The sequence below is a fragment of the Bos grunniens genome, chromosome 20 (genome assembly GCF_055505025.1).
Source record: "Bos grunniens cultivar Pamir isolate PY7600 chromosome 20, Bosgru_T2T1.0, whole genome shotgun sequence".
Lineage (NCBI taxonomy): Eukaryota > Metazoa > Chordata > Mammalia > Artiodactyla > Bovidae > Bos > Bos grunniens.
In genome coordinates, this window is record NC_141184.1 from 7,970,391 (window position 1) to 7,998,204 (window position 27,814).

Consider the following 27,814-nt stretch of genomic DNA (forward strand, 5'->3'; position numbering starts at 1 on the left):
GCCCCATCTACTTGCTGATATTGCTTTGAGGTTTAAATCAAAGGGAAACAGAATGGTGTCTGAGCAGCACTTAATTACCAGTAACTCCTTCTAGGTAGTTTATGGAAAATATTAACATTTCCAGACACGTTGAAATTCTCAGCATTTTCTCCATTGTATGGAGAAGGAAAGAGCATTTCTGCCTTCCAGCAAAGGCAGGTTTCAGGCATAAGCAGGTGCGATTATCTCTGTGTTCTGGTGATGGGATTGTTGTCAGAGGGGGATGGTGGTAGCACCACTGGGCTTTTGGAAAAGAAGACAACATTGTTTATCTGGTCATGGTTCTGAGACCCAGTGGTCACACTCTTTCAAGCTCACTGCCTCTTTTAAGAAAAAAAAAATTTTTTTTCCTGCAAATGTTCCCAATAAAGAAGCCATTTGTATTCTTCCTCAGTGAATTTCCTGAGAGCTTTGATGATATTGCAAGGCCACCTCTTTCTCTCTCTCTTTCTTTTTCCTCCTCTGTCCCACACACATACACGCATACAAGGATGGGCACCCACACTACAGGGTTGTCTCTGAGAACTTTCTAGAAAGGCCGTTCATACACTAAGAAAGAGCTGGAAGGCATCATACCATTGAGGAAAGAGGGTGGTGGTGTCCGTGGTGCTCCGTAGAGCAATGAATAGGAAAACTGGACAGTAAAGTTCACGGTCGTCTTTCTCCTCGTGGTGAGGGTTGAAGGACGTGTGAGCGTTCTCTCTGAAAACCCCGGGTGCCGTTTCAGGTGTTGTTCATGGGGGAAATGTTATGGTCTGAATGTGTGTGTCTCCCCAAAATTCATACGTTGAAATCCAACCCTCAAAGGTAATGGTACTAAGAGGTGGGGAGATTTGGTCATGAGGGTGGGGCCCTCATGGATGGGATTAGTGCCCTGACCAAAGTGGCTCCAGAGAGCTGCCTCCCCCTTCCACCATGTGAGGACACAGTGAAAAGTCAGCTGTCTGCAAACTAGAAGAGGACCCTTACAAGAACCCCACAGGGCTGGTATATTGATCTTGGACTGCCAAACCCCAGAACCGTGAAACATAAATCTCTGTTATTGATAAGCTACTCAGTCTGTGGTGTTTCATTAATAGCAGCTCAAATGGACCAAGGTAGGAAGACATTGATCGACGATGGCAAACATGCACACTCTCAGTCTGCATCTCTGCAGTCAAATCCAGCTCCACTGGCCACGTCTGCTGCACGTCTCAGCAGTGTTCAACGGGCTTACCAGCGGATTTCAACCATTTGCTCTTCCTTCCCGAGATAACTGAGAACTATGGTGCCCTCACAAGCATCTCATCAGTAATCAATCAGTACGGCACAGGTGAAAAGACAGGACAGAGAAGAGGGGCAGGCTTACTAGGAAAGTATGAGATACCATCACCATCATTAGTATCACCATGCCTCAAACCTTAATGAAGTAAAGCACCAAAAATCTGAACTTTTCCTTTGATATTTTCTGGGTTACAAGACGCAAATAGTGATTTTTTTTAAACCAATTCTCAAGTTTTTTTTTTCTAATTTAAATTTATTTATTTTAATTAGAGGCTAATTACTTTACAATATTGTATTGGTTTTGCCATACATCAACATGAATCTGCAGTTTTGACCTAAAAAAAAAATCATAAAGTCCAAGAATGGTGGAGCTGGGTTGTCATTAGAGAATATATACCCCCTCGATTTTTTTCTGGACATTTCTGCAAAGTAAGGGGTGCAGTGTGATTTGTCCAAGATTATTAGGATTCAGAGAAACACCTATGATTAGAAACAGGACTCCTCACTTTGCTGTCCCTCCAGAAAAACATCTATTTCTGCTTTATTGACTATGCCAAAGCCTTTGACTGTGTGGATCACAATAAACTGTGGAAAATTCTGAAAGAGATGGGAATACCAGACCACCTGACCTGCCTCTTGAGAAACCTATATGCAGGTCAGGAAGCAACAGTTAGAACTGGACATGGAACAACAGACTGGTTCCAAATAGGAAAAGGAGTACATCAAGGCTGTATATTGTCACCCTGCTTATTTAACTTCTATGCAGAGTACATCATGAGAAATGCTGGTCTGGAAGAAGCACAAGCTGGAATCAAGGGAGAAATATCAATAACCTCAGATATGCAGATGACACCACCCTGATGGCAGAAAGTGAAGAGGAACTCAAAAGCCTCTTGATGAAAGTGAAAGAGGAGAGTGAAATAGTTGGCTTAAAGCTCAACATTCAAAAAACGAAGATCATGGCATCTGGTCCCATCACTTCATGGGAAATAGATAGGGAAACAGTGGAAACAGTGTCAGACTTTATTTTTTTGGGCTCCAAAATCACTGCAGATGGTGACTGCAGCCATGAAATTAAAAGACGCTTACTCCTTGGAAGGAAAGTTATGACCAATCTAGATAACATATTAAAAAGCAGGGACATTACTTTGCCAACAAAGGTCTGTCTAGTCAAGGCTATGGTTTTTCCAGCGGTCATGTATGGATGTGAGAGTTGGACTGTGAAGAAAGCTGAGTGCCAAAGAATTGATGCTTTTGAACTGTGGTGTTGAGAGTCCCTTGGACTGCAAGGAGATCCCACCAGTTCATTCTAAAGGAGATCAGTCCTGGGTGTTCTTTGGAAGGAATGATGCTAAAGCTGAAACTCCAATACTTCGGCCACCTCATGCGAAGAGTTGACCCATTGGAAAAGACTCTGATGCTGGGAGGGATTGGGGGCAGGAGCAAAGGGGATGACAGAGGATGAGATGCCTGGATGTCATCACTGACTTGATGGACATGAGTTTGGGTGAACTCCAGGAGTTGGTGATGGACAGGGAGGCCTGGCGTGCGGCAATTCATGGGGTTGCAAAGAGTCGGACACGACTGAGCAACTGAACTGAACTGAACGCCTTTGTGCCAAACAGCCTCACCAATCAGTCATGCAGTGTCCTCTTTCCAATTTAACTGACAGCAAACACGCACATATAGAGGAGTCATTCTTACAGTACAGTTATTCCATGTCCTCATTGTTCATCCACAGGTACATTTACAAATGTTTCTGAGGTAATTCCAGTCTTGGCACTACTCGTGACATGCTTTCAGTTGTAGGTAAATGAGTTTCACCTCTGGGACTGTGATCTGCCTGGGACATATGTCTCCCCATTAAGAGAAAATGTTAATCTCACAGGTATGACTCATTACATGGTGACTCGTCTCCCTCTTAATTTCACATGAATTATTCCTGAAACTGCCTAACCATACTTATTTTAAGAGTGCCCCAGTTCTATCCTTTGTGAAATGAGAGAGCAAAACTATACAATCTGTCAATTTGCTTAACACAGATTCCTAAAAGATTGTGACCTTTTTTAGAGATAAAACATGAGCAACAGAGTTGGATAATCATATGACCATCTAATGAAATAATTGTTATTATGACATAGTTCAATAAATTCCTAACACTTTTCAGGTGTATTTTTATTATCTGCAACTGAATACCATACTTCAATAATCTTAAATGAAATTTCAGCATACAAAAGAGGTAAGAAAATGTATTCAACAGTTTACTTATATGTAATACCTGTTAATCATAAAGTCAGTTGACTAAGTTGATTTGAACATTTTTTAATTTGGCATTATCAGAATTATCTATAATTTTGAATAGCCTCAAAGTCTTAATTATGGTCTCTTTTTGTGTTGGTTGGCTGGTTGCATTTTTGTTGCCTTTTTTTTTAACTTGTTTGATTTTTGTGAGAAAGAGTTGGCAAATGTTTTCAAAAATATTTGTTTAATACATGACGATGTCTACAGAAACCCATGGACAATTTAATGCCTTGCTAGACCTTTCCATATTAGAAATACATAGTATTATACATTTTAGTGTTCACTTTATCTATCTTGATTTTCAACAATTTTTTTAAAATTGTAAAAGATGAAATATACATGAAAAACGTGTGGAATTCCCTAATCACCTCCCTGGAACCTGACTCTGACAAAAACATAGTGTGGATTCTACCATTCTCAAAACACTTTCATCAAACTATTTGGTTCCAAGTATAATTCCAAGTGTGTTTCTCTGCTGTTGGAAAAATTCCAGTACAGCTAGCAACATGAGGGACCAGAAATCTCCTATGACAGCTTGATCCATCACAGTTCAGGTGAATGACCTATGAAGTTAAAGGTTACAAAAAGAAAGAAAATCTTCTAAAGGGAATATAAAAATGGATACTCCCAGATGTTGGGTCACTCAGGCTCTAAAGTAAGATCTATGGTCCCCTGCAAGAGGCTGCTCTCCAGGGCTTTATGGAAGAGGCAATCACTTTATCTCACAACTGAGAGCATGCAGAGAAGGGAAAACAATGTATGTGAGGTTCAAGAGAAAGGCTACCAACGTTTCCAGCAAGAAGGAATAATGCTTCTGGCTCCCAGCCAGCAGGGAATACTAACCAAATGTTTCACATAAGGTCAGATTCTCTATTCGGGCAGTGCTTTGAGCAACCCAAAGCATTTAAGTGGCCTCATTAATCTTCCTAACACCCCTCGATGTAAATAGGTAGTAATGAGGAATATCGTCATTCTGCAGGGAGAAGGCAGTGCTGCAGGAGGTTAAGAGATTGAATTCTAAGAGCATATTAGTTACATAGCTTAGGGGAGCTGGTCTCTATTGCCATGTCCCACCTCTCATTACAGAAGTACAAAGCAAGGGTTTAATAAGACTGTAAAGGTTCAATTTTACAGCCGTAGCCAATAAAACTATGGGATTTTTTCCCTTGGTTTGAACTTACTCTTTATCAAAGGTATGGAATAAAATTTGACATGTGCATTCAAATGTAATAACTGTATTACTTCTGAGAGTGATAGATGAGGAATACATAGACCCAGTAAACTGAATAATTCAAATCACAAAGCCATCGAATTTGACAGACACAGACTGACAGTTCCTAAGCTCCTCCATCCTTCCCCCACTACATGTCTGAGTGTATGGTCTCCCTCTTGACCAGAGTGTATTTCTTTCTGACGGATTATAGGAATGAATAACTCATTCCCACCTCCCATCACATACCCCAGTGGCCTATTAGAAACAAATCACTAAGCACAACAATATATTCTCTGAGGGAGCAGCCAGGGCCTTAATAGACGAAGTTCATTTGTGTCTTCATGTAAAGTAATAAAATTCAGCCAGCATTAAAGAAAAGGTTGAGCCTTCATGAGCATATTAACTAAATGATTCATTTTATCTAGAGACACCATAAAACTTAACTCTGACCTCCATTAATTATGAAAGACACAGGTGTTTTAAAATGACATTCGCTTAGAATAACTCAATTGGTCTCTGATGAATATAGTTATAAAATCAAAGGAAATAATTTCAGGTTCTTACTGAGCATTTAGGTTAGAGGCTTGCTTATAACTGAGGAGCAGAAGACTGAATAATTAAGAAAGGTAGACTTGTACTTAGCACTACGAAAATCAAGCAAATCTTGATTTACTTACAGAAAAGCAAGGAAATTATATTAAAAAAAAAAAACCAGTTTAAACAACAGTGATAGAAAAGTACCCGCGCGTGCTAAGTCGCTTCAGTCGTGTCCTACTCTGTGTGACACCATGACTGAAGCCCACCAGGCTCCCCGTCCATGGGATTCTCCAGGCAAGAATACTGGAGTGCGCTGCTATGCCCTCCTCCAGAAGATCTCGGCCCGGGGATCGAAGCCGCATCTCTTGTGTCTTCTGCACTGGCTGGCGGGTTCTTTACCACTAGCATCACCGTGTTTGCTGTCTATTAAAGTTCAGACCACTGCTGATGATGAAACAACCTGAAAACAAAATACCCACTGCACATAAACTGGGACCATTTGGGTAAATCTGAGAGTGAAGCTAGTCTCACCTATACCTAAGTCGGCTTCACCTGTTCTGTGATTTCCCATTAATGCACGATTCCATCCTAACTCTTGTCAATATTCCACTGGCTTAGAGGCTGATGCTGTGACTTCTTACATGACACCTGGATTTATAGTTGCAGAGACAGACTTAAAGATTAAAATATAATAAATGTGTGACTTTGAAGCTAAAGAAAAGTAGTATCTATATCTCTTAAAGCACAAAGTGTTTTCAGAAAGTTATTTTAATTATCTACATGTAAATATTTAATATTTCAATTACATCAAAATTTTAAGAATATGAAGATTTGATTTCAGCATAACCAAATCACATAGTTCACCAACCTATCTATAATTGCTATTCCTAAGATTTTCATTATGCTGATTGATTCTAAACAAATTTCAGGAGCTTTTATAATCTGTTACTTTAACCACTCCAAAAATATCTTTTCAATGTACTTTTCTCATAAGTTTTGGGAGTCTAATTCAGCTTTAATATTACCAATTTATAAATAGTGGGATCACATTTAGATCACAGTTTTTAAAAAAACTGTGATCTGACTTTTTTTCACTTTGCTAATATATTTTGCAATATGGTGACAAATGTATAATACCATCAGATTATGAGCTACCTCTTCAGTCAGAATTTTTCCAACACTCTTTGAAAAATAATAAATACATGTACTTTCGGCTATAGAATATTATAAGTAATTCTGATTTAACTATTATTATTATATTGTTATAATACCATATGTGTCTAGTACTCACTCTCCCAAAATTATACTGGTTTATCTCATTACCTATCCTAAAAAAGTCCATTTCAAACCCATTGAAAGTCTTGATTACTATTAAAAAAGTTCTAAAGAATGCATCAAAACTAAAATTAAACCACATTAATGGTACTCTTATATATTTAAATACCAATATTAAAAGGCACAGAAGTAGATAGAAACCTCTTACTATTTTGCAAGTAGAATCAAATAACAGAGATGGATTTTCAGTGGTTAGTAAATTCCAGAGATATGAAATCAGGAAAATCTTTTTCCCATAAGCATATTTAGGGACAAAGTTATTAATCAATACTATCAACAAAATATTAGTAGTTTAAATTTTGTTCCTGGTCTCTCAGTCATGTCTGACTCTTTGCGACCCCATGGACCATAGCCCACTAGGCTCCTCTGTCCATGAGGATACTTCAGGAAAGAATACTGGAGTGGGCTCTCATGCCTTCCTCCAGGGGGTCTTCCCAATCCAGGAATTGAACTCAGGTCTCCCGCATTGCTGATGGATTCTTTACCAACGGAGCCACCAGGTAAGCCCAATTTAAATTTTATTATGTTCTAAACATTATGTGCAAATTTCTAAGTGCTTTGAAGATTAAAGATCATGATTTATTGCTCTAAATTTAACTCATGACTTCTGCTTTTCTGGTCCACTGGGTATTTGATTTGTTCCTTTCCATTTTTCAATTAATAGAGATCATTTTTCCTTGAAAAACTACCAACTGTATTATTTTATGATTCCTCTAACCTATGCTTTCCTAGGAATATTCACTCTTCAAATTATCTCCATATATACTACTTTTCTGGGTTATCTCAGAGTTAGTAAAACCTGAGATCTTTTTCAAATATCTCACATAATAGAAGAACTCTAATTCATTTCTCAAATGCTCAATTCCAGCTGACGGTATTACAGCAAGCCACAGTTTCAAACCACAATCCCAAATCTTATCTTAGATCCTTGTTCTCAGCCGCCTATCACGATTGGCCGTCAATCACCATCAACTCAAAAATGTCTCAAATCTGACTTATCTCCATTTGCACCATCACTGACTACGTTTAAATTCTCTCTACTGTCACTTGACTCAGATCCCCGTCTGTACCTCCAAACTCTAGTGCATTCTGCACACAGTAGAGTGGAAGAATCTTTCTAGTACAAATAAGAACTTATAAACATGCAGCTTGAGAAGTATCCTGAGCTCCTACAGTCTTTAGCATAGTTCTGCCAAGTCTGCCAGGCCAGCAGATTACCAGAAGCTTGATTAAATCAAAATTCCAACATTACTTTTAGAAAGTCTAATTCAAATGTTCTGAGGAGAGGCCTGGCTATCAGCCTTCTTGAGAGCTTTCTCAGACCGGTCATCCTACTGACTGCCGCAATTGAAAACACAGGTTTACAGGATGAAATCCCCACTCCTCCATAATCTAAAGCCCCAGCCTCACCTATGCCTACCCCTCCTCTCAGTCACTAACAGGTCCAGCCAAGGTGAGCTCCTGTCAGCCTCCTCAGCATGTGAGTTCCCTGTTCTATGATCCTCTGGAAGACCTTTAAGGCCAACTGAAAAAGCAACTTCTCAGTACACCCATTTCACCTTTCTTTCCTCTTGGTGTTTTCAAGCCTCTTTATTCAGACCTCCCTGGAGAACATAACCATTCCTGTTCCCCATACTCATCAGGCCAGGAGTCAGGAAAATACTTCATGGGCTAATTAGCAAACACTTTACCATTATGGCCCTGTGGAAACTACTCATCCCTGCAGTGAAAGCTGGAAAGCAGCCATAAGCGATGTGCAAATGAATGGGTGTGGCTGTATGCCAATAAAACTTTATTTACAAAAGTAAGAGGCCAACCCAAGGACCTTAGCATGCCAACCTATGCCCTAGGATCTAAAGTCTTTACCAGGTAGACACTCTGCTGCATCTTCATTTCCCCTTGCCTAAGATACTTCTTGGCACAAAGTAGGTTCTATAAATATTCGATGAATGAAGAGCAACAATGTGAACTAATAAATTCTGATGGAACCCATGTGGGACTGACTAAGAGAAAACTCTCAACACTCAAGACTTGTAACACACACATACACTCAAAGGCTGGTTAATTTTTATCATTCAGGGAATATGGGAAATGGGAAGACTATATTAACTAAATAAGGAACTATTCTACTAGGTTTATTCTTCTTTGCCCTACCTCCAGCAGAAAGAAAAATGCAGAGATTTTTTTGTTTGTTTTTTTAATAAAACAGCAAAAGGAGCACAATGGTTGGATGGTCCTTCCCACAGGAGTGTCTGCAGACTAGCTGTCTGTTAAAAGCTCACATTCTGGGACCACACTCCAGGCCCCTGGTTCAGATGAGCTGGGAGAAGGGGCAGAGGAAATTTCATTTTGAATGACTATCTCAAGTGATATTTAGGTACACGGATGTTTGGTAAATACTGGAAAAAATGTAACAAAGCAAGAAGAAAAATAACAGATTAAAAAAAAAAAACATGGAGTAGGTTAATTAATCAAACAGGTCTGTTGAAAGAAAGGCGAGAAGAAGGAAGATAAGCAAAGAGAATCTTAAGAGGAAAACATACCTATGTAGCAAGAGCCAACAGGAAAAAGGAAATATTTAAATCTTAAAATACAGTTAAAAAAAAAATCCCGCTGGGGTGGGATAAAAATGAAGAGCAGGAATGAAAGCTCCATCCCTCCGTTCATCACCAGCTGTCTTCCTGGTGATAGGAAGTCATAATTAATATAAATACTATGTCAACATCATCATTACCAGGGATTTCTTTGCACAATGGGCGTTTACTGCTTTTTGGATTCACTCCTAATTGCTAATTTTACTCCACTCAGCATGAGTTACCTTTAATTGTATAAACTGGAAAATGGAAAGAAGTTGTGGCTACTGGAAGGAGAACTGCTGATCTCATAAAAGTCTCCAGGTTTTCTTTTAATTATAGACTGCTTCCAACAGATTAACTCCAAGGTAAACTTTGAAATAAAAATAGGAATTATAGCCATCAAAAAAGGAGAGCATTATATTGGTCAAATTTCAAAGGTGACACACGACTTCAAAATTTAGCTCCACTTGTTTCGAATCAACAGCAAAATCGTTTTGAAAGGAGGCATTTACACTGAGTAGATGCCTGCCCATTCATTTAATGTGATCTTATGACACTGTATGCTTGGAACACTTAAAGCAAATTCAGTACCAGCATAACAAAAAGCAAGTTAATCTTTTTTTTTTTGTCTTTGTAGATTCAAATCATGGGCAAAACAATGGTCTAAAATAATACACAAATGTTTCAAGACCAGTTTTCTGTGACGGTAAGAAAGCCCAAGCTCTGCCTTGAAAGCAGGTAGATTTTAGCTTTGTTTTTGGTAGAAAACATGCTGATTTGAAATCTGTACTATTTTTCACACAGATAGGTACAGAAATATCTTTCAATATATGGAACTAGTCCATTGATCATAATGGTAAGTCAGAGGACTCTATACAATGCACATTCACAACTCTCGGCTGGTACCCATGTTGAATCAGGTGGGCAAGGAAACCCATGCAACCCCATTAGCCTTTCAATTAATATTTTTATGAAGTTCCCATTGTGTGATGCAATTTTAAAATTTTAGAAATGAAATTAAAAATTTTCCAAGACATACATAAATCTTATGTTTGTCATCAGTTATGATTTTTCACCTGACCTAGTATTGGGTCTATGGGCTTCAAGGCCGTCCTCTCAATCACTGGCAGGTGGGTGGGCCTCCTGGACTCACAAGTGCTTGTGTAAGAGCTCAGAGATGAGTGTTCTTACCAAAATATCATAGATTGCAAGACTGTGCTCTTTAGTGATAGGTTTCTATTACACTGAAGCTTATTAGAGAAGAGGAAGATAATCAGAAAACAAGTTATAGGAAGAAAATGAATGAAAGACCAAGAAACAAACAAAAGCTGAAAGACGCTAATCTTCTCTCTGACGATGAAAAAACTCTTTTTTTCTTACCATTTATTGTATGGCTTTACACTTTACAAAAATATGGCTAATTTGTAAACACTCTAATTATTGTCAAACACCTTTTGGTGCATAGATCAAGTTAGTTGCCACTTGGAATAACACTTGAATTCAACACAGAATCACTAGCTATCCATACACTAACCCGAAACACTAAAGACAGATTCATTGGGAGAAGAAAATGTCGTTACTCTCACTTTGATCTACTGTTACAATCCTATACACAGTGAAACTGGAAATTGAACCAACTTTGTGAAATATTATTACTGTGAATTATTATCATTACTTTTATAATTATCCATGCAAAAACCTCTAAGCCTCTAACGTAGCCTTTCATTTGAAATTTTCACACACACATATACACATATATACGTATATGTATGTATATGTGCACGTGTGCTAAGTCGCTTCAGTCACGTCCAACTCCTTGCGACCCCATGGACTGTAGCCTGCAAGGCTCCTCTCTGTTCATGGAATTCTCCAGGCAGTGCTGGAGTGGGTTGCCATGCCCTTCTCCAGGGGATCTTCCTGACCCAGGGATCGAACCTGCGTCCCTTAAGTCTCCTGCAGTGGCAGTGGGTTCTTTACCACTAGTGCCACCTGGGAAGCCCATGTATATGTACACACAAGTATAGGAATACACACACACACACACACACACACACAATGGAAACTGGTTTTAGTAGGTCTTTTTTAGCAAAACATATACAAACCATCCATAAAATATTGTCCCAACATATAAACAAATAGAAATGAAATACTGTGGGGAAATAACTGAAAAGGCTAACTGATTATTTCTGAAATTGTGTTTTTTCTTTATGCTTTACAGTATTTTCTACTTTCTCTAAAATGAAAGTACCTGAATCTCATCACTGAAAATACAAACATTATTAATTTTTAAAGAGGCATGGGTAAAATAGGATATGAGTATCAATGCTTTTAAAATAATATGAAAGATACTGTGCATCTTGGAAATGATAAATTTAAGGATCCTTCCAGAAAATGCATGAATTCAGATGCAACTACCTCTGGTACCACATAGCCACAAATCACTAAAGAGAAGTAGTTTTTTAATTGATTTTGCTTGTTTTCCTTTTTGTTTTTGTTTTGCAAACAAGAGAATTTTTTGCAAGGAATGCAAAGAACGTTTAACTGAATTCAGTTTCAGGAACATAAAGTACCACTGGTATAAAGTGAAACAACCCAACAATAATAATTAATAATAATAACCACCCAATAAACCACCAATGGCTTTACAATGCCTAGTACTAATTATGAAAAAAAATAAAAAGACTATCATTGTAGTTTTTCACCACTTACGTATTCAAACAACTAAAGATTTCTGAAATATACACCTGCTACCTAAACCTTTTTTGCTAGATCAAGCCCTCCCAAACAGGAATCTGAGGGCTGGGTTATTTTTAAATTTTATAACTGGCTCACATGCCCACTTAAACTTTCTGAGCCTAATCTCACCATGTGTATCTTAGGTAAAATTGCTATTCTCCACACACAGTGATATCTGCCCGAAATGCAGATGCACACATATGCCAAAGCCCACATATACCCACACAGCTTCCCCACCACTGTGGGCTTACAGGATGCCTGTTTCTGTGACAGTCACTTTTCCTGGATTATTTCACCTAATTCTCACAACAGCTGAAAGGGATAGAAATAAATATATCAATTTTAAAGAGAAGAAAATTAGACTCTCAAATGGGCTCAAGGTCACGCAGTTAAGCAAGTCTACCTACTCCCTCTTTCCCATCAAGTAATCACGATGCATTATATCCTGCTCTAGAATAGAAAATACAGCCCATGCTCCTAGGGGTGCTCATCTGCAATTCAAGTTTAACTGCACATATGGGACTTCTATGTGCTAAGTCTGGCAATGCTATTGCTCCTGGTCATTATGCCATAGTATATGCCAGGGTGACTCAGTGGGTAGTCCAATCCCTCCCACATCTGGGCTGGGACTGTGTTGAGGGGAGATGGATGGAGATCTTGAGAAACTCTAGGATGGAGACCTCAAAGGTCAGAATGGAGATTTTCAAGGACACTGAGTAGGAAACCTTCAGGCAGGCCCTGATGGAGAGCTCAAGCAATAATGGGATCGATCCCTCCACCCATACTGGGATGGAGACTATCAGGAACAGGAGTTCCCCGGGAACAATTCTCAGGTGTTGTCTGAAGCCAGGACAGAACAATGGTGATGTCTCTTTCAAATCTTAGTTTTCTCAGGGGCTTCTCACATCCCCATTAGGAGAATCTGTGTCCTTGACCAAAAGCCTACCACCTGCAGAGTGTCGGCAGGTATGTGACGCAGCCCTGTCCCTGTAGCGTGAAGGACCTCCAGAAACAATGGAGAGTCTTTTCAGCCAAGTTCACAAGAACACTATTTCCAAAGTCAGTTGGAGTGGAATGAGAGGTGCAGGACTCTGCAACACCGGTTGGGGTCATATTTGCACCTGCTACCCCAGCCAGGAACCTCTTCCCCTTGGCTGAGGGTGAGAGTCCCTTTGCCCTAAGGATTAACTCTGTGGTTTAGAGACTGCTGCTCATTGTATCCTTGCCCAAATGTAGGCATCCAAATAAATGCGCTACAACCCCACTCTCTTTTCCTAAGTGTCCTACCAAATGCAGAGGGGCACATATACAAGTCAAATCCAGGAAATATAGACAACAAATCAACAGAAATCTTTGAACTTCTAGCCAAAGAGAAACTGTGCTACATCTTAGAGAAACAAAGAAAAGAAACATCAGGTCATGAGCACACTGCTGTTTAAAGTGGATAACTGACAAAGACCTCCTGTATAGCACACGGAACTCTGCTCAATATCACATGCCAGTCTGGATGCGAGGGGAGTTTGGGGGAGAATGGATACCTGTATATGAATGGCTGAGTGCCTTCGCTATTCACCTGAATCTATCACAACATTTTATTAACCAGCTATAATAATTAATTAATTAGTTGGCTCAGTTGTGTCCGACTCTTTGCGACCCCATGGACTGTAGCCTGCGAGGCTCCTCTGTCCATGGAATTTTCCAGGCTAGAGTACTGGAGTGGGTTTCCATTTCCTTCTCCAGGGGATCTTCCTGACCCAGAGATTGAACCTGGGTTTCCCGTATTGCAGGCAGACGCTTTACCGTCTGAGCCACCAGGGAAGCTCTAAACAGCTGTACCTCAATATAAGAAGTTTAAAGCTTAGGGGAAAAAAGACAGACACATCCTCTACCACGCAGTACTTTACTATCTGACAACGGGGAAGGGGAGAGTTGAAACATGACAAGCAGTAATACAGTAAGGGCAGTAAGGAAGGCCGGTGGCAGGTGTGCTAGCAGAACCATGCAGGGCAGGGAACACGGCAGCTCAGGCCCAAAGGGGGGCCCTTGAGCCAGATCCCTGCAAGGAGCAGGGGTTCACCCAATGGATGACCTGGAATGGTGGTGGGTGGCAGGCTAATATTCCAGGAAAGCACAAAAGGGTATCAAGTCCCAGAGGCAAGAGAATGAACATTTTCTAGTTGTGGGCAACATAAATAATTCCACATGCCTGAACTATGTAAGAATAAAAATGATGTGTGTGTCTCTCTGGCGTGCAGGACCACAAGCCAGAAGTTCCGACAGGCCACACCAAAGAGCTAACAGATGATCCCTGGATTGAACAGTATTTCTGCAACCTACATGAAGGCAAACAAGTTGTAAGTGCTCCAGGAGGAGTGACTGAGATGGGTATTTGTAAAAGATGACTTTGGCCATGGTATGCAAAAGGAAGAGAAATTCCAGAGGCCTGCACTGTATGGCCAAGGCTCCCAATGATGGAATTTGATGAAAGTCAGCATCAGAAACCCCTATTGCAGTCCCAGTGGCCTAAAGGCAGTAAAAGCCCCAAGTAAGCCCTCCCAAATCCACTGTCCATTCAATAAACACTGAAAGAGATGCCAATGACCCACTAAGTGCCAGGAACTAAGCCAACTCTGTCTATTCACTTAAGCGACAACCATACATCTCAAGTCTTCAAGTGTTAAGTGGATGCACAAGGTCTTCTTAACATCTGAGAGCAAATGTAGTGATTCTAGAAAATGTTCAGTGTCCATCCAGGGTGCTCAGAGCCTAAGCCAGATTTAGCTTCACTCAGGTAGAAATTCCACAACCTCTCTTGCTATGAAAGGTATGTTTCATCATCTAGTAAATTTGGCCAAAGAAGATAATGTGCACTCACTCTTCTGCCCATAGTACTTTCCTTGGCTGCCAGAAGAGTTCAAATCCACAAATTACCTCTTCACGTTATTACATCATTTCTCCTAAGAGATGAATAGAAAATATTTTATCTCCACCAGTCTTAAAACATACTGGCAGGATAGGTGATTTGAAGTCATGGAGGATGCACGTTTTCTGAGGAAGTCATGGCGAATGTCAGGAACACAAGACTAGATCTGTTCTGATTGGGTTCCAGTGGCCACACCGCCCAACTGGAAGGTCAGGCACTGACCTGGACTCAGAAACATGGGCTCTTTAAAAGAAATGAACAACAGCAACTCCCTTGAATGCTCAATTGACTGGCAAACAGCATAACAGAGGTCACAAAGAAAGATAGCAACAGATGTAGGAATGGACATCAAGGTCTCCTGTTCTCAAGAACTGTGCTGAATTGAGAAATAAGAACATGCTGTTTGGAGCAAACTGTCTGGGTCTGAAAGCGGGGACCATTTGTTATTAGACATAAAAATTTGTCTGCGGGGTAACATATTATCCAATTCTGCCTCAATTTCCTCATCTCTGACACAGGGATGGTGATAATACCTACCTCTCAGGCGTCATAGGAGGAAAAAAATACTGAAATAATTCATGTTAGAACAGCTCCCAGCACATGGGTATAAAGAGTAGCAGTCCTCCTATTAGAAGTAGCATGTTCAAAAAAAAAAAAAGAAGTAGCATGTTCATGACACTCTTACATGAAACTTCATTCTGAGATGAACTATTACTTAGCACTCATCAACTCCAGCAGGGATGCTCACGTAACTGCAGAGATGTAAAATGAAGTCGAAAATATCTGCAAGGGCAAAATGTCAGATCTCTCACCTTGCTCCTACAACAAGTTCTTTCTGTCCTGGATCAAATGTTAACTGCGAGAAATCCACAGCATTCTTCGCTCTGAACTCCCGCAACCAGGGGCCAATTTCTAAATAGGAAAAATAAATAAATAAGAAGATAAAAATGAATAATTTTTTTTACCCCCTCCGGGGACCCACAGAGAATGCACATAAGGTAGCAAACATTACATTTCAGAGAGGATTTGAAGGTCCCCTGATGGATGGCTTGGAGGCCACTGGACGTTTCCGTCAGGATGTCACAAAATCCACACTGAGAACGTGTAAAACACAGAGGACAGCCACCCAATAAAAAGGGAGCAAGACGCCAAGGCTGGGCTGTGATTTACAAGCCAGACGTGCGTGTTCCCACAGGATCTGGGCCGGGCAGATGATAACACAACACTCACAGGACTCATCAGAGGAATACCGAATACAAACAAGGCCACTTCCTGTGCAGCCTGGTGGGTAGGGGCCACAGAAGTAGAGAAATCACAACAGTCCCATCTGGAACCAGGACAAACACAGGAGCACTATTTGCCTTCTTCCGACGTGGACATTCCATTTCCCAGGCCTGTGAGTTTCTATGCAAGCCCCGCGATTAGTTAAACGCATTCAGTCCTTTCTGGATGAGAAATTCACTGTAACTCCTGACCTCATTTACATTTTTTCTATGGAAAATCAGAAAACAGCCACTCCTTACAGACTGGTTTTTTTTTTTTTTTTTTTACAAGCTCTGTTAACTCCTATGAAGCGACCTCCAGCCTAGAATTATTATAACATGACAGTACTGGAAAAGGGCGAGAACTCGGCTTTCTGAGCCGTTTTTGCAACTTTCATTAGCTGGTTTCTTTCACCAAAAAAGCCTTCGGGGACTTGCCTGCCAGTTGTGCGGAACCTGATCATTCTCCTTGACAATTAACCACTGGATCTGATTGTATTTTTCCTTGGCTTTAATATTCTGAGTGGTTTCACTCTGATGAAACAGGGGCATGAAAACAGGCAAATCGACACAGCTATTGGTTTGAGAAAAAACTGTGCTGCACAGAAATTATCTCATTCCACAAAAACAGATGCTAAAACAGATCTAATACGGAAATATGCCCCTGTCCCTAGACATGTCCCGTAGAAAGGCCTTTGTTGACATGAAGGAGGTAGATTATTTTCAAGGGATCGTTTTGTGAAACAAATATAGCATTTCTCTAATATCAGTTATTGGCAGGGGGTGGCAGGGGGCAATGAAATGAACTGAGAGTTCTAGTCTACTTAAAGCAAACCAAGGTGGAGTTATGCAGAAATCTCTATTTAGTTTTTGAAATTTTAATGTATACTGTATCTTGATCCTTTTTAGTATTTTATATAAGATTTTTCATTTTATAGGCAAGTCAATTATTTAAAAATACTTATTTGAAGCAAAATAAGTACAAGGTCCTAGAGCTATAAAAAGCTGTCAATAAATAGTCTGTTTTAGGAGTTTTTAAGGAGTATGTCAAGGCAGTATATTGTCACCCTGCTTACTTAACTTCTATGCAGGGTACATCATGAAAAACGCTGGGCTGGAAGAAGTACAAGCTGTAATCAAGATTTCTGGGAGAAACAGCAATAACCTCAGATATGCAGATGACACCACCCTTATGGCAGAAAGTGAAGAGGAACTAAAAAGCCTCTTGATGAAAGTGAAAGAGGAGAGTGAAAAAGTTGGCTTAAAGCTCAACATTCAGAAAACGAAGATCATGGCATCTGGTCCCATCACTTCATGGGAAATAGATGGGGAAACAGTGGAAACAGTGTCAGACTTTATTTTTGGAGGCTCCAAAATCACTGCAGATGGTGATTTCACCCATGAAATTAAAAGACGCTTACTCCTTGGAAGGAAAGTTATGACCAACCTAGACAGCATATTCAAAAGCAGAGACATTACTTTGCCAACAAAGGTTCATCTAGTCAAGGCTATGGTTTTTCCTGTGGTCATGTATGGATGTGAGAGTTGGACTGTGAAGAAGGCTGAGCGCCAAAGAATTGATGCTTTTGAACTGTGGTATTGGAGAAGACTCCTGAGAGTCCCTTGGACTGCAAGGAGATCCAACCAGTCCATTCTAAAGGAGATCAGATGCAGGATACAGGATGCTTGGGGCTGGTACACTGGGATGACCCAGAGGGACGGTATAGGGAGGGAGGTGGAAGGGGGGTTCAGGATTGGGAACACGTGTACACCCATGGTGGATTCATGTTGATGTATGGCAAAACCAATACAATATTGTAAAGTAATTAGCTTCCAATTAAAATTAAAAAAAGAAAATAGACATTAAAAAAATAAAAAAAATAAAGGAGATCAGCCCTGGGTGCTCTTTGGGAGGTGTGATGCTAAAGCTGAAACTCCAGTACTTTGGCCACCTCATGTGAGTTGGCCTCACCTGTGATAGCTGAGAGGGTTGCAAGCAGGCACTTGACACACAAAGCACATATCTTAGGAATACAAAAGGGGCATCGACAGGCAGAAAAGAGGACCGAATGGGGGCAAGAACATCAGCTTTACAAACTAAAAATGATTCGATTTAGGCAGTGGCTGTGAAAATGCAGCGAGGATGTGATGCGAGAGTCTGGTTGGCCAGATAACTAATTGAAGAGGTCAAGGGGAATGAGTTAATGAAAAGAAAGACAGTTCTGAGATTCAATGAAGAGGAGAATATGATGAGTGAGACATAGATGTCCAGGGTAAGACTGGTTTTAGAGAAAGATCATTGCTTCAGGGACAAAAATGTAGAATGTCACTCATGAAAAATTTCCAGTGACACTGACTTCAGAGCCAGTCATTGCTAAGCATCTCTAAGACCTAGAAGTGTCCAAACAGTTGTTTTAGTTCCAGAGGCTCATCCTACAGATAGAAAACCCAGGACCAGGAAGTCCTGCCAGGACTACGGTCCTGAGAGCAGGTCTAAGGCTTCATCCTCCCAAACTCACAGCTGCCAAAGCTGGGCATACATGCCACATCCAAGGCACTGAGGGTGACTAGGTGGTGTGAGGGGAGAGCAGAAGGCCAAGAGCCGACTCTTCTGTCCCAGGAGGGGAAACATGAGCAACATAAATGGAGAGAAAGCTATGAAAAGATGGGGGAAGAAAATCAGTCAACTGGTCTATCACATATTCACCTTTCTTTTCACTGAGAAGAATCAGAAGACAGTAGCCAAAGGAATATGATGAAGAGACATATTTCAGGCTTCGGTACCTATGCTGAAACAGGAAAGTGCTTACATTACTTCCTAAAGTAACCTCAAGTAAATAAGAAGGACCATGTTAAGAGGGGAAAATGAGTTCACATCATAGCATTCTTTCAATATTATTCAATTCACCTTGTTTAAATGTCTAATGAACTCACCCATTAAAACTGTATATTTTTACAGTTAACACTGGATCAAAGGTGGACAGTACATACATTCCCTTGTTTTCTGATTTCCCTGTGTGTTCTTCCAGGTCGGAATATCTTGAATTTGCATAAGGCATGGCCTTCTACTTTACTGGTTGCCATGAGGGCCTTGATGGGTTCCTGCCCCAGTCCATCTCTCCAGCTGAAAAAAATGCCTGCATCAATACCCACCCTTTCAACTTCCTCTATGAAATCAGAATCATGGTGTTCCATCCTCCTTTACAAAGACCAGTCCCTCCAACTTTATTTCAACACCATCGCTTTTTCTTCAATCCCTTCCCTAGATTACTTCTTTTATCATCTCTTATCTCCAATGTTGCCAGGTCCCTTCACCTCTTCCTATATGAATATGCATACTCCTCGCATTTAAAAAAATATTTTAAAACACATTTCCTTTATAATCTTTTGTGACTACAGTTTCAAACACCCAAATAATAAACTCCAAAGTGCAATTTGTTAAAAAGAGCTGCAGGCTTGGTTTTACAAGCAAGTATTGCCAACTGCTTAAGGAACCTATAAGACCAATTTCATACAAATTATTTTGGAGATTAAACAAAGAGATAAAGCTTCTCTTCTCTCTGCAGTTAGGAGGCTATAATGATCTTGATAAATTTGATACTGAGGTTGAACGGGCATTATGAAGAAATGAAAAGCATGGTCAACTCTCATTTAAGAACTGGGCTGAACATATTCCTAAGGAAATACTTGGATTAGCATATGGCACACAGAGATATGGACACACACACACACACACACACAAATTCATATGGTATAGGGTTTATTCTGGAGACATGACATCAGAAAATCTACTAGCAGAGTTTACCACAATAATGGATTTTCACAGTAACATGAAAAATTCATCAATGCTGCTTTCTAAGGACACAGAAAATGAAGAGTTATGGATGCATAAGAAGATGTATGAGAGAACAAAGTCAAGTCAGGCAGGGGAGGAGAGATCACCAGGGCAGGCAGTGGTGAACAAGCTCACTGGATACCAAAGAAAGGCCAAGGAGAGTGAGGTGATGAGGGCGGAACACAGAACGTGGACGCCGGGGGAGACATCACCCGCAGGAACACCAACTTTCTTAACGTATCTCACTTCCCCAAATAATGAGCTTCCCCCCTGCACCATCCCTTTCTTCTGATCTTGCTGAAAGACCCACAGGATGAAATGGAACTTAAATATCACAGCCAATGTGACCACTGTTTGAAAGTCAAGTAGTGCCATAAAAATCTATAAACACAAATTGAATATTTTACATATTTTTTAATATTTGATATTAATCATCTTAGCTAATTCATTCATTACACAAACATGATTGTTGAAATATGGCCTCTGGCAGTGACTTTCTGCTGCAGAATTAGCTGTGATGATTCATATTTGCCTTCTCTTAATACTATATGGGCACCCACAATACAGTTCAAAAAACAGTCTAGCAGAAGTATACTGATTCAATTTTTAAAAGTAGCCAGCTTCAAAAAACGATTCCTTTCATGAACATGTATCAGTATTACTAAATTTGGTCTAAACAATTGGCAGACATAAATTCCCTACTTTAACTCTGTCCAAGTGTGTCTTTCCTCATTCCTCAGTTAGTCACTTCAGTCACTCAGTTCAGTTCAGTTCAGTCACTCAGTCGTGTCCGACTCTTTGCGACCCCAGGAATCGCAGCATGCCAGGCCTCCCTGTCCACCACCAACTCCCAGAGTTCACTCAGACTTATGTCCATCGAGTCAGTGATGCCATCCAGCCATCTCATCCTCTGTCGTCCCCTTCTCCTCCTGCCCTCAATCCCTCCCAGCATCACAGTCTTTTCCAATGAGTCAACTCTTTGCATGAGGTGCCCAAAGTACTGGAGTTTCAGCTTTAGCATCATTCCTTCCAAAGAAATCCCAGAACTGATCTCCTTCAGAATGGACTGGTGGATCTCCTTGCAGTCCAAGGGACTCTCAAGAGTCTTACCCAACACCACAGTTCAAAAGCATCAATTCTTGGGCGCTCAGCCTTCTTCACAGTCTAACTCTCACATCCATACATGACCACAGGAAAAACCATAGCCTTGACTAGACGGACCTTTGTTGGCAAAGTAATGTCTCTGCTTTTGAATATGCTGTCTAGGTTGGTCATAACTTTCCTCCCAAGGAGTAAGCATCTTTTAATTTCATGGCTGCAGTCACCATCTGTGGTGATTTTGGAGCCTCCGAAAATAAAGTCTGACACTGTTTCCACTGTTTCCCCATCTATTTCCCATGAAGTGATGGGACCAGATGCCATGATCTTTGTTTTCTGAATGTTGAGCTTTAAGCCAACTTTTTCACTCTCCACTTTCACTTTCCTCAAGAGGTTTTTTAGTTCTTCTTCACTTTCTGCCATAAGGGTGGTGTCATCTGCATATCTGAGGTCACTCAGTCGTGTCCAGCTCTTTGCAACCCCATGGACTGCAGCACACCAGGCCTCCCTGTCCATCACCAACTCCCAGAGCTTGCTCAAACTCATATCCATCGAGTCGGTGATGTCATCCAACCATTTCATCCTCTGTCCCCTTCTTCTCCCGTCTTCAATCTTTCCCAGCATCAGGGTCTTTTCCAATGAGTCAACTCTTTGCATCAGGTGGCCAAAGAATTGGAGCTTCAGCTTCCACATCAGTCCTTCCAATGAACACTCAGGACTGATCTCCTTTAGGATGGACTGGTTGGATATCCTTGCAGTCCAAGGGACTCTCAAGAGTCTTCTCCAATACCACAGTTCAAAAGCTTCGATCCTTCGGTGCTCAGCCTTCTTTCTGCTCCAGTTCTCACATCCGTACATGACACTGGAAAAACCACAGCCTTGACCAGACGAACCTTTGTTGGCATCCTCATCACCACCCCATCCCCACCAAAAAAAAAAAAAAATGAAAAGAAAAAGGAGTAAAAGTTAATTTTTTTTTAAACCAAAAACTCTAAAGTTGTCCAAGTTAGTGATGGCTGTATGTTAACAAAGCCTTTTAGAGCCTGATAAATAAGAATCACAGGAGACTCTGCTGTTGAAGAACAGCACTTGTCCAAAACCTGACAGTCAGTCCAAATATCAGACCCCTGGCTCCTCCATGGGCTGAAGGCTTCAGAGTAGACTGTCTGCAGTCTGCAGATCAAGCTGATTTGTGGGCAAGCACTGAGAAGGAGAGTGGCTCTGGGTAGGCTGAGTTTCAGTCTTCATTCCTTCAAAGCTTAGTCAATTAAGCAACTAGGAAAGCAGGATGGTAAAACTTCTTTGGGAAACTTGAAACCATATTGGAAACTGAGTCACAGGCTAAACTGGATGGGTCTGGGGGATGGTGGCTAAAAATTGTTGAAAGGCACAGGTAGCAACATATATATCCTGAAATGAAAAGAGCAAATCAAGGCCTACTGTTTCCAATTCTAACAAGTTATATGTTGGTTTTATACTATATCTAGTACTGCTAATAACATGATGACTGGTAAAGTAGCTAACAAAAGGGGCTAACATTTACATAGTATATGCCACCTGCTAGGTGCTATTCTATGCACTTCGCATGTATTAAGTCTTGTATTTCTCCACCCACCCTATTACAGGTGAGCAAACCGAGTCTTGCTGAGATCAACACAAGTGCTGTTCAGCTTCTAGTATTGCAGCTATGGTTTTTAGCCCCACACTCGACTCAAACTACAGTGCACCTGGAATGTAGCTTCCTATGTGACGCATGTGGAAAATAACAGGAAGAAAGAAAAAGCAAAGACCTCTGCACTTTGAAAATGAGTGTACCACCATTGCTTTGGGCTTCCTGGTGGCTCAAAAGGTAAAGAATCTGCCTGCAATGCAGGAGACCCAGGTTCTATGCCTGGGTTGGGAAGATTTCCCATTGCTTTACGCTATTAAGCGAAAACTGCCCCCACTATGTTTAATAAATACTACACTTATTGTTGGGCTTCCCTGATAGCACAGCTGGTAAAGAATCCACCTGCAATGTAGGAGACCCTGGTTCCAATACCTGCGACAGGAAGATCCACTGGAGAAGCGATAGGCTACACGCTCCAGTATTCTTGGGCTTCCCTTGTGGCTCAGCTGGTAAAGAATCTGCCTGCAAGGCAGGAGACCTGGGTTCAATCCCTGGGTTGAGAAGATCCCCTGGAGAAGGGAAAGGGTACCCACACCAATATTCTGGCCTGGAGAAGTCCATGGAGAAGGGAAAGGGTACCCACACCAGTATTCTGGCCTGGAGAAATCCATGGACTGTATAGTTCATGGGGTCACAAAGAGTTGGACACGACTGAGCGACTTTCACTTCACGTCACCCAAATTGTATTTACTGTTGTCATTACTAATAACGATGATCTGTATGTTAAGATCTACAGGAAAAAGCATTCACCATTTTCCCTGTGCTGCGTGCTCAGTCGTGTCCTATTCTTTGCAGCCCCATGGACTCTAGCCCACCAGGCTCCTCTGTCCATGGATTTTGCCACCCAAGAATACTGGAGCTGGCTACCATTTCCTTCTCCAGGAGATCTTCCCACCCAGGCATCGAACCCCTGTCTGTTGTGTCTCCTGCATTGGCAGGCAGATCCTTTACCACTAGTGCCACCTCGAGGTTTTATGATTCAAGGGTTGTGATATAAATAAGGCAGGGGGAGAGAAAACGTCACCAACTATTTACAGCTTTACAGGATAAAGAACATTCTGGAATGAAAAGGCAGGGCAGAAGCCATGGTTTTGATTTCTCAGCAGACTAAGCCCTTCGACTCTGATATGGGGGTTTAGGACACTGTCTCAAATGTGCAGGAGCGAGGTCCTCACCTTCCTCAAAGGGCACATCTCTGGGCAGGACCAGCGGGGCAAAGGGCGGGGCAGACTCTGAGCTTAGTGTGTGGAGGCTCTCCCTGTCTGACCTTCTGTGACCTGTGACCAGGCTGTGAAAGAGCCATCCTACCTCAAAGCCACCTATTACTCTCTGAAGTTGGCCTGCGTCGCCCTGCCATGGACTTCATTTTCAGCTTCAATGCATTACATGAACCATTCTATCAAATGCAATCTGAGCTCAAAATATGATTGGAAAACAGAGGAGTGGAATTTTAAAAAGCCCTAGAAGAACAGCATGGCAGGTCAGGGCTGTTTACTCCTCTGTCTCCATTTTTCTCCAACCCCTTTCTCATCTGCCTTTCCAGGCCTGTTTCACCAAACAATCATTCAGAAGAAGGCAACGCAGAACTATCACTTCAGGGACCAGTTTGATGGCAGCTCCAAGCCCTGGTTCACCCTCTTCTCCCTCAATAAGATACACTCAGGCTTTTGAGACCTGAGTCCTGTCTGAAATTCTTCAAGTGATTATCATAGATTTCAGCCCCCAAGTCTCATGTGGTTGTTCAGCAGCAGATCAAAAAACAACAACAACAACAACAACAACAAAAACCTGTCATCTGGGAGGAAACATGCAAATTCACAACTGTAAATGTTTGTGAATCAGAATAACTGATGTCTCTTATTTATACTTTTTTTTAAACTATCTATATTTTCTATGTTTGAACTATCCTAGATGCTTTTACATGTTAGAAGCTTTTTATTACATTTAGTGTTCATAATCCTATAAGGCTATAATCATTGTGGTAGAAATAATTTTTTAAATAAAAATCTCTGAGATTTTGACAAATAAAACATCTTGCCAAATGCAACACAGTGGGAAGGAGTTTAATTGGAGTTTAAACCTAAGACAGACTAAGGTAATATTTCCATAAGGTCCAAATTAAAAATCAATTTTCCAAAGAACGCATATAAAGTACATTAATCCTTAGCACCTAGTAATCTATCTGAGTGGATTAATTTAGTGGAAACATGGTCACCACCCACCAAAAGAGAGAAAAGTTGGAAAGGAGGGAATTGGTGGTGGTCTTCTGATGGGGGATGTGAAGGATCCAGTGCAGGCTGCCTGGCAGGCAGGGCAGAGCATCATGGAAGGTCCCAGAAGAAAGCAGAAAGAAGGCAGCACCCCCACAGTAACCAGGTGTCCAGGGGAAGAAGATCCCAACAGTGCAACATGTATCTCCTTCATCATGGTATTTCCAAGGCAGGTGATGGTTACAGCAGCTAACTTACACGTGCAAACATGCTATGCTTTACTTTAGCTTTGTAGAAAGGCTGGAAAATGTCCAGTTAATTTTGTTTCTCCAAATGTATAGACCTCAATTATTTTAAAAATAACTACGACCCAGAATCAAAGTAATTATAGTAGGACATGATATTGACTGTCCTACAATTCATACTGCCCTTATTTTATACTTGATAAAACTCAGGGCAAAGAAGTAACATGATTCCAGAGTAACAGGCAATGAGTGGCCAAGTGGAAACACCAAGTCCTGTATCTCCTTTACAAATACATATATATATATTCTTCTCCATCACAACAGAAGGACATCCAAATGGAAAACCATGCACTGGAAAACCATGGGCTTATCTGAGCACATAAAGCTTTCCAAATAGTCACATTTTAAGGGACCAAAATATCGATGTCTAGATTTAGGTAGGAGAAAGCAATGGCACCCCACTCCAGTACTCTTGCCTGAGAAATTCCATGGACGGAGGAGCCTGGTGGGCTGTAGTCCATGGAGTTGGGAAGAGTCGGACACGACTGAGTGACTTCACTTTCATGCATTGGAGAGGGAAATGACAACACACTCCAGTGTTCTTGCCTGGAGAATCCCAGGGACGGCGGAGCCTGGTGGGCTGCCATCTATGGGGTCACACAGAGTCGGACATAACTGAAGCAACTTAGCAGCAGCAGATTTAGATATATATTTTATATTCAAACACGTATTAGCAGATTCATGTGAATGTGTATTTCCATATGTCTATCATGCATATATACGTACACAGATATATAATGCATATATAATCAATATATATTTACATATATATCTAGATACAGATGCATATATATAGCTGTACATATTTATACCTAGATACAGGCATCCATAAGTTCATTCATATATACACATATGTGTGTGCACATATGTATTTGCATAAGTATATATGAAGAGGTATAAAAATATATACACATACACACATGTATATTACACACTGAATACCACAGTAAAGAAAATAATGGTTTCAAGATCTTGCTATAGGAAACAACCAAAGTGTTCCATTGATGCAAACTTTTCTAAAAAAAATAAAACCAAAATATTCAATAATATCCTATTAGATAAATTAAAATATTTTATATCAGTAAAAGAAAATCCAATTTTTTGAAAAAAGACAAAGTATCTTTTATTTACACTAAACGCTGGACTGGAAGAAACACAAGCTGGAATCAAGATTGCCGGGAGAAATATCAATAACCTCAGATATGCAGATGACACCCTTATGGCAGAAAGTGAAGAGGAACTAAAAAGCCTCTTGATGAAGGTGAAAGTGGAGAGTGAAAAGTTGGCCTAAAGCTCAACATTCAGAAAACGAAGATCATGGCATCTGGTCCCATCACTTCATGGGAAATAGATGGGGAAATAGTGGAAACAGTGTCAGACTTTATTTTTCTGGGCTCTAAAATCACTGCAGATGGTGATTGCAGCCATGAAATTAAAAGACGCTTACTCCTTGGAAGGAAAGTTATGACCAACCTAGATAGAATATTCAAAAGCAGAGACATTACTTTGCCAACAAAGGTCCGTCTAGTCAAGGCTATGGTTTTTCCTGTGGTCATGTATGGATGTGAGAGTTGCACTGTGAAGAAGGCTTAGCACCAAACAATTGATGCCTTTGAACTGTGGTGTTGGAGAAGACTCTTGAGAGTCCTTTGGACTGCAAGGAGATCCAACCAGTCCATTCTGAAGGAGATCAGTTCTGGGATTTCTTTGGAAGGAATGATGCTAAAGCTGAAACTCCAGTACTTTGGGCACCTCATGCGAAGAGTTGACTCATTGGAAAAGACTGTGATGCTGGGAGGGATTGAGGGCAGGAGGAGAAGGGGACGACAGAGGATGAGATGGCTGGATGGCATCACTGACTTGATGGACGTGAGTCTGGGTGAACTCCGGGAGTTGGTGATGCACAGCGAGGCCTGGCATGCTGCGATTCATGGGGTCACAAACAGTTGGACACAACTGAGTGACTGAACTGAACTGAAATGAACACATAAAAGACAGCAGTTTTTAAAAATTTTATTTGTATTTATTTGCTGGGGTTTCCCAGGTGTCTCAGTAGTAAAGAATCCTCTGGCCAACCCAAGAGTCACAGTAGATATGGGTTAGATCACTGGGTCTGGAGATCCCCTAGAGGATGAAATGGCAACCCACTCCAGTAGTCTCGCCTAGAAAATCCTGTGGACAGAGGGGCCTGGAGAGCTACAGTCCATAGGGATGCAAAGAGTTGGACACAAATGAGTATGCATGCAATGCAATTTATTTATTTATTTTTTATTTTTTTAATTTTATTTTATTTTTAAACTTTACATAATTGTATTAGTTTTTCCAAATATCAAAATGAATCTGCCACAGGTACAATGCAATTTATTAAACTTTTTAAAATTAATTTTTATTGGAGTATAGTTGCTTTACAGTGCTGTGTTCTTTCCACTGCACAGCAAAATGGATCAGCAGTGCATATACATACATCCCCTCTTTTTGGATTTCCTTCCCATTCAGGTCACCACAGAGCACG

At 40.8% G+C, this 27,814-nt stretch overlaps 1 protein-coding gene across 6 annotated transcripts in view; it reads right to left on the reverse strand.

Annotated features, from left to right (window-relative positions):
- SEMA5A (semaphorin 5A) overlaps positions 1 to 27,814 on the reverse strand; it is a 567,470-nt gene that overhangs the window by 295,488 nt on the left and 244,168 nt on the right. For 5 of the 6 annotated variants that reach the window (XM_086361183.1, XM_086361185.1, XM_086361188.1 and 2 more), the window contains one exon: positions 15,736 to 15,835. The exons of the other annotated variant lie outside the window; for it this stretch is intronic. In XM_086361183.1, coding sequence (XP_086217309.1) covers positions 15,736 to 15,835 — 100 coding nt within the window. The remainder of the gene's footprint in view (positions 1 to 15,735; positions 15,836 to 27,814) is intronic. 6 annotated transcript variants of the gene reach the window in all.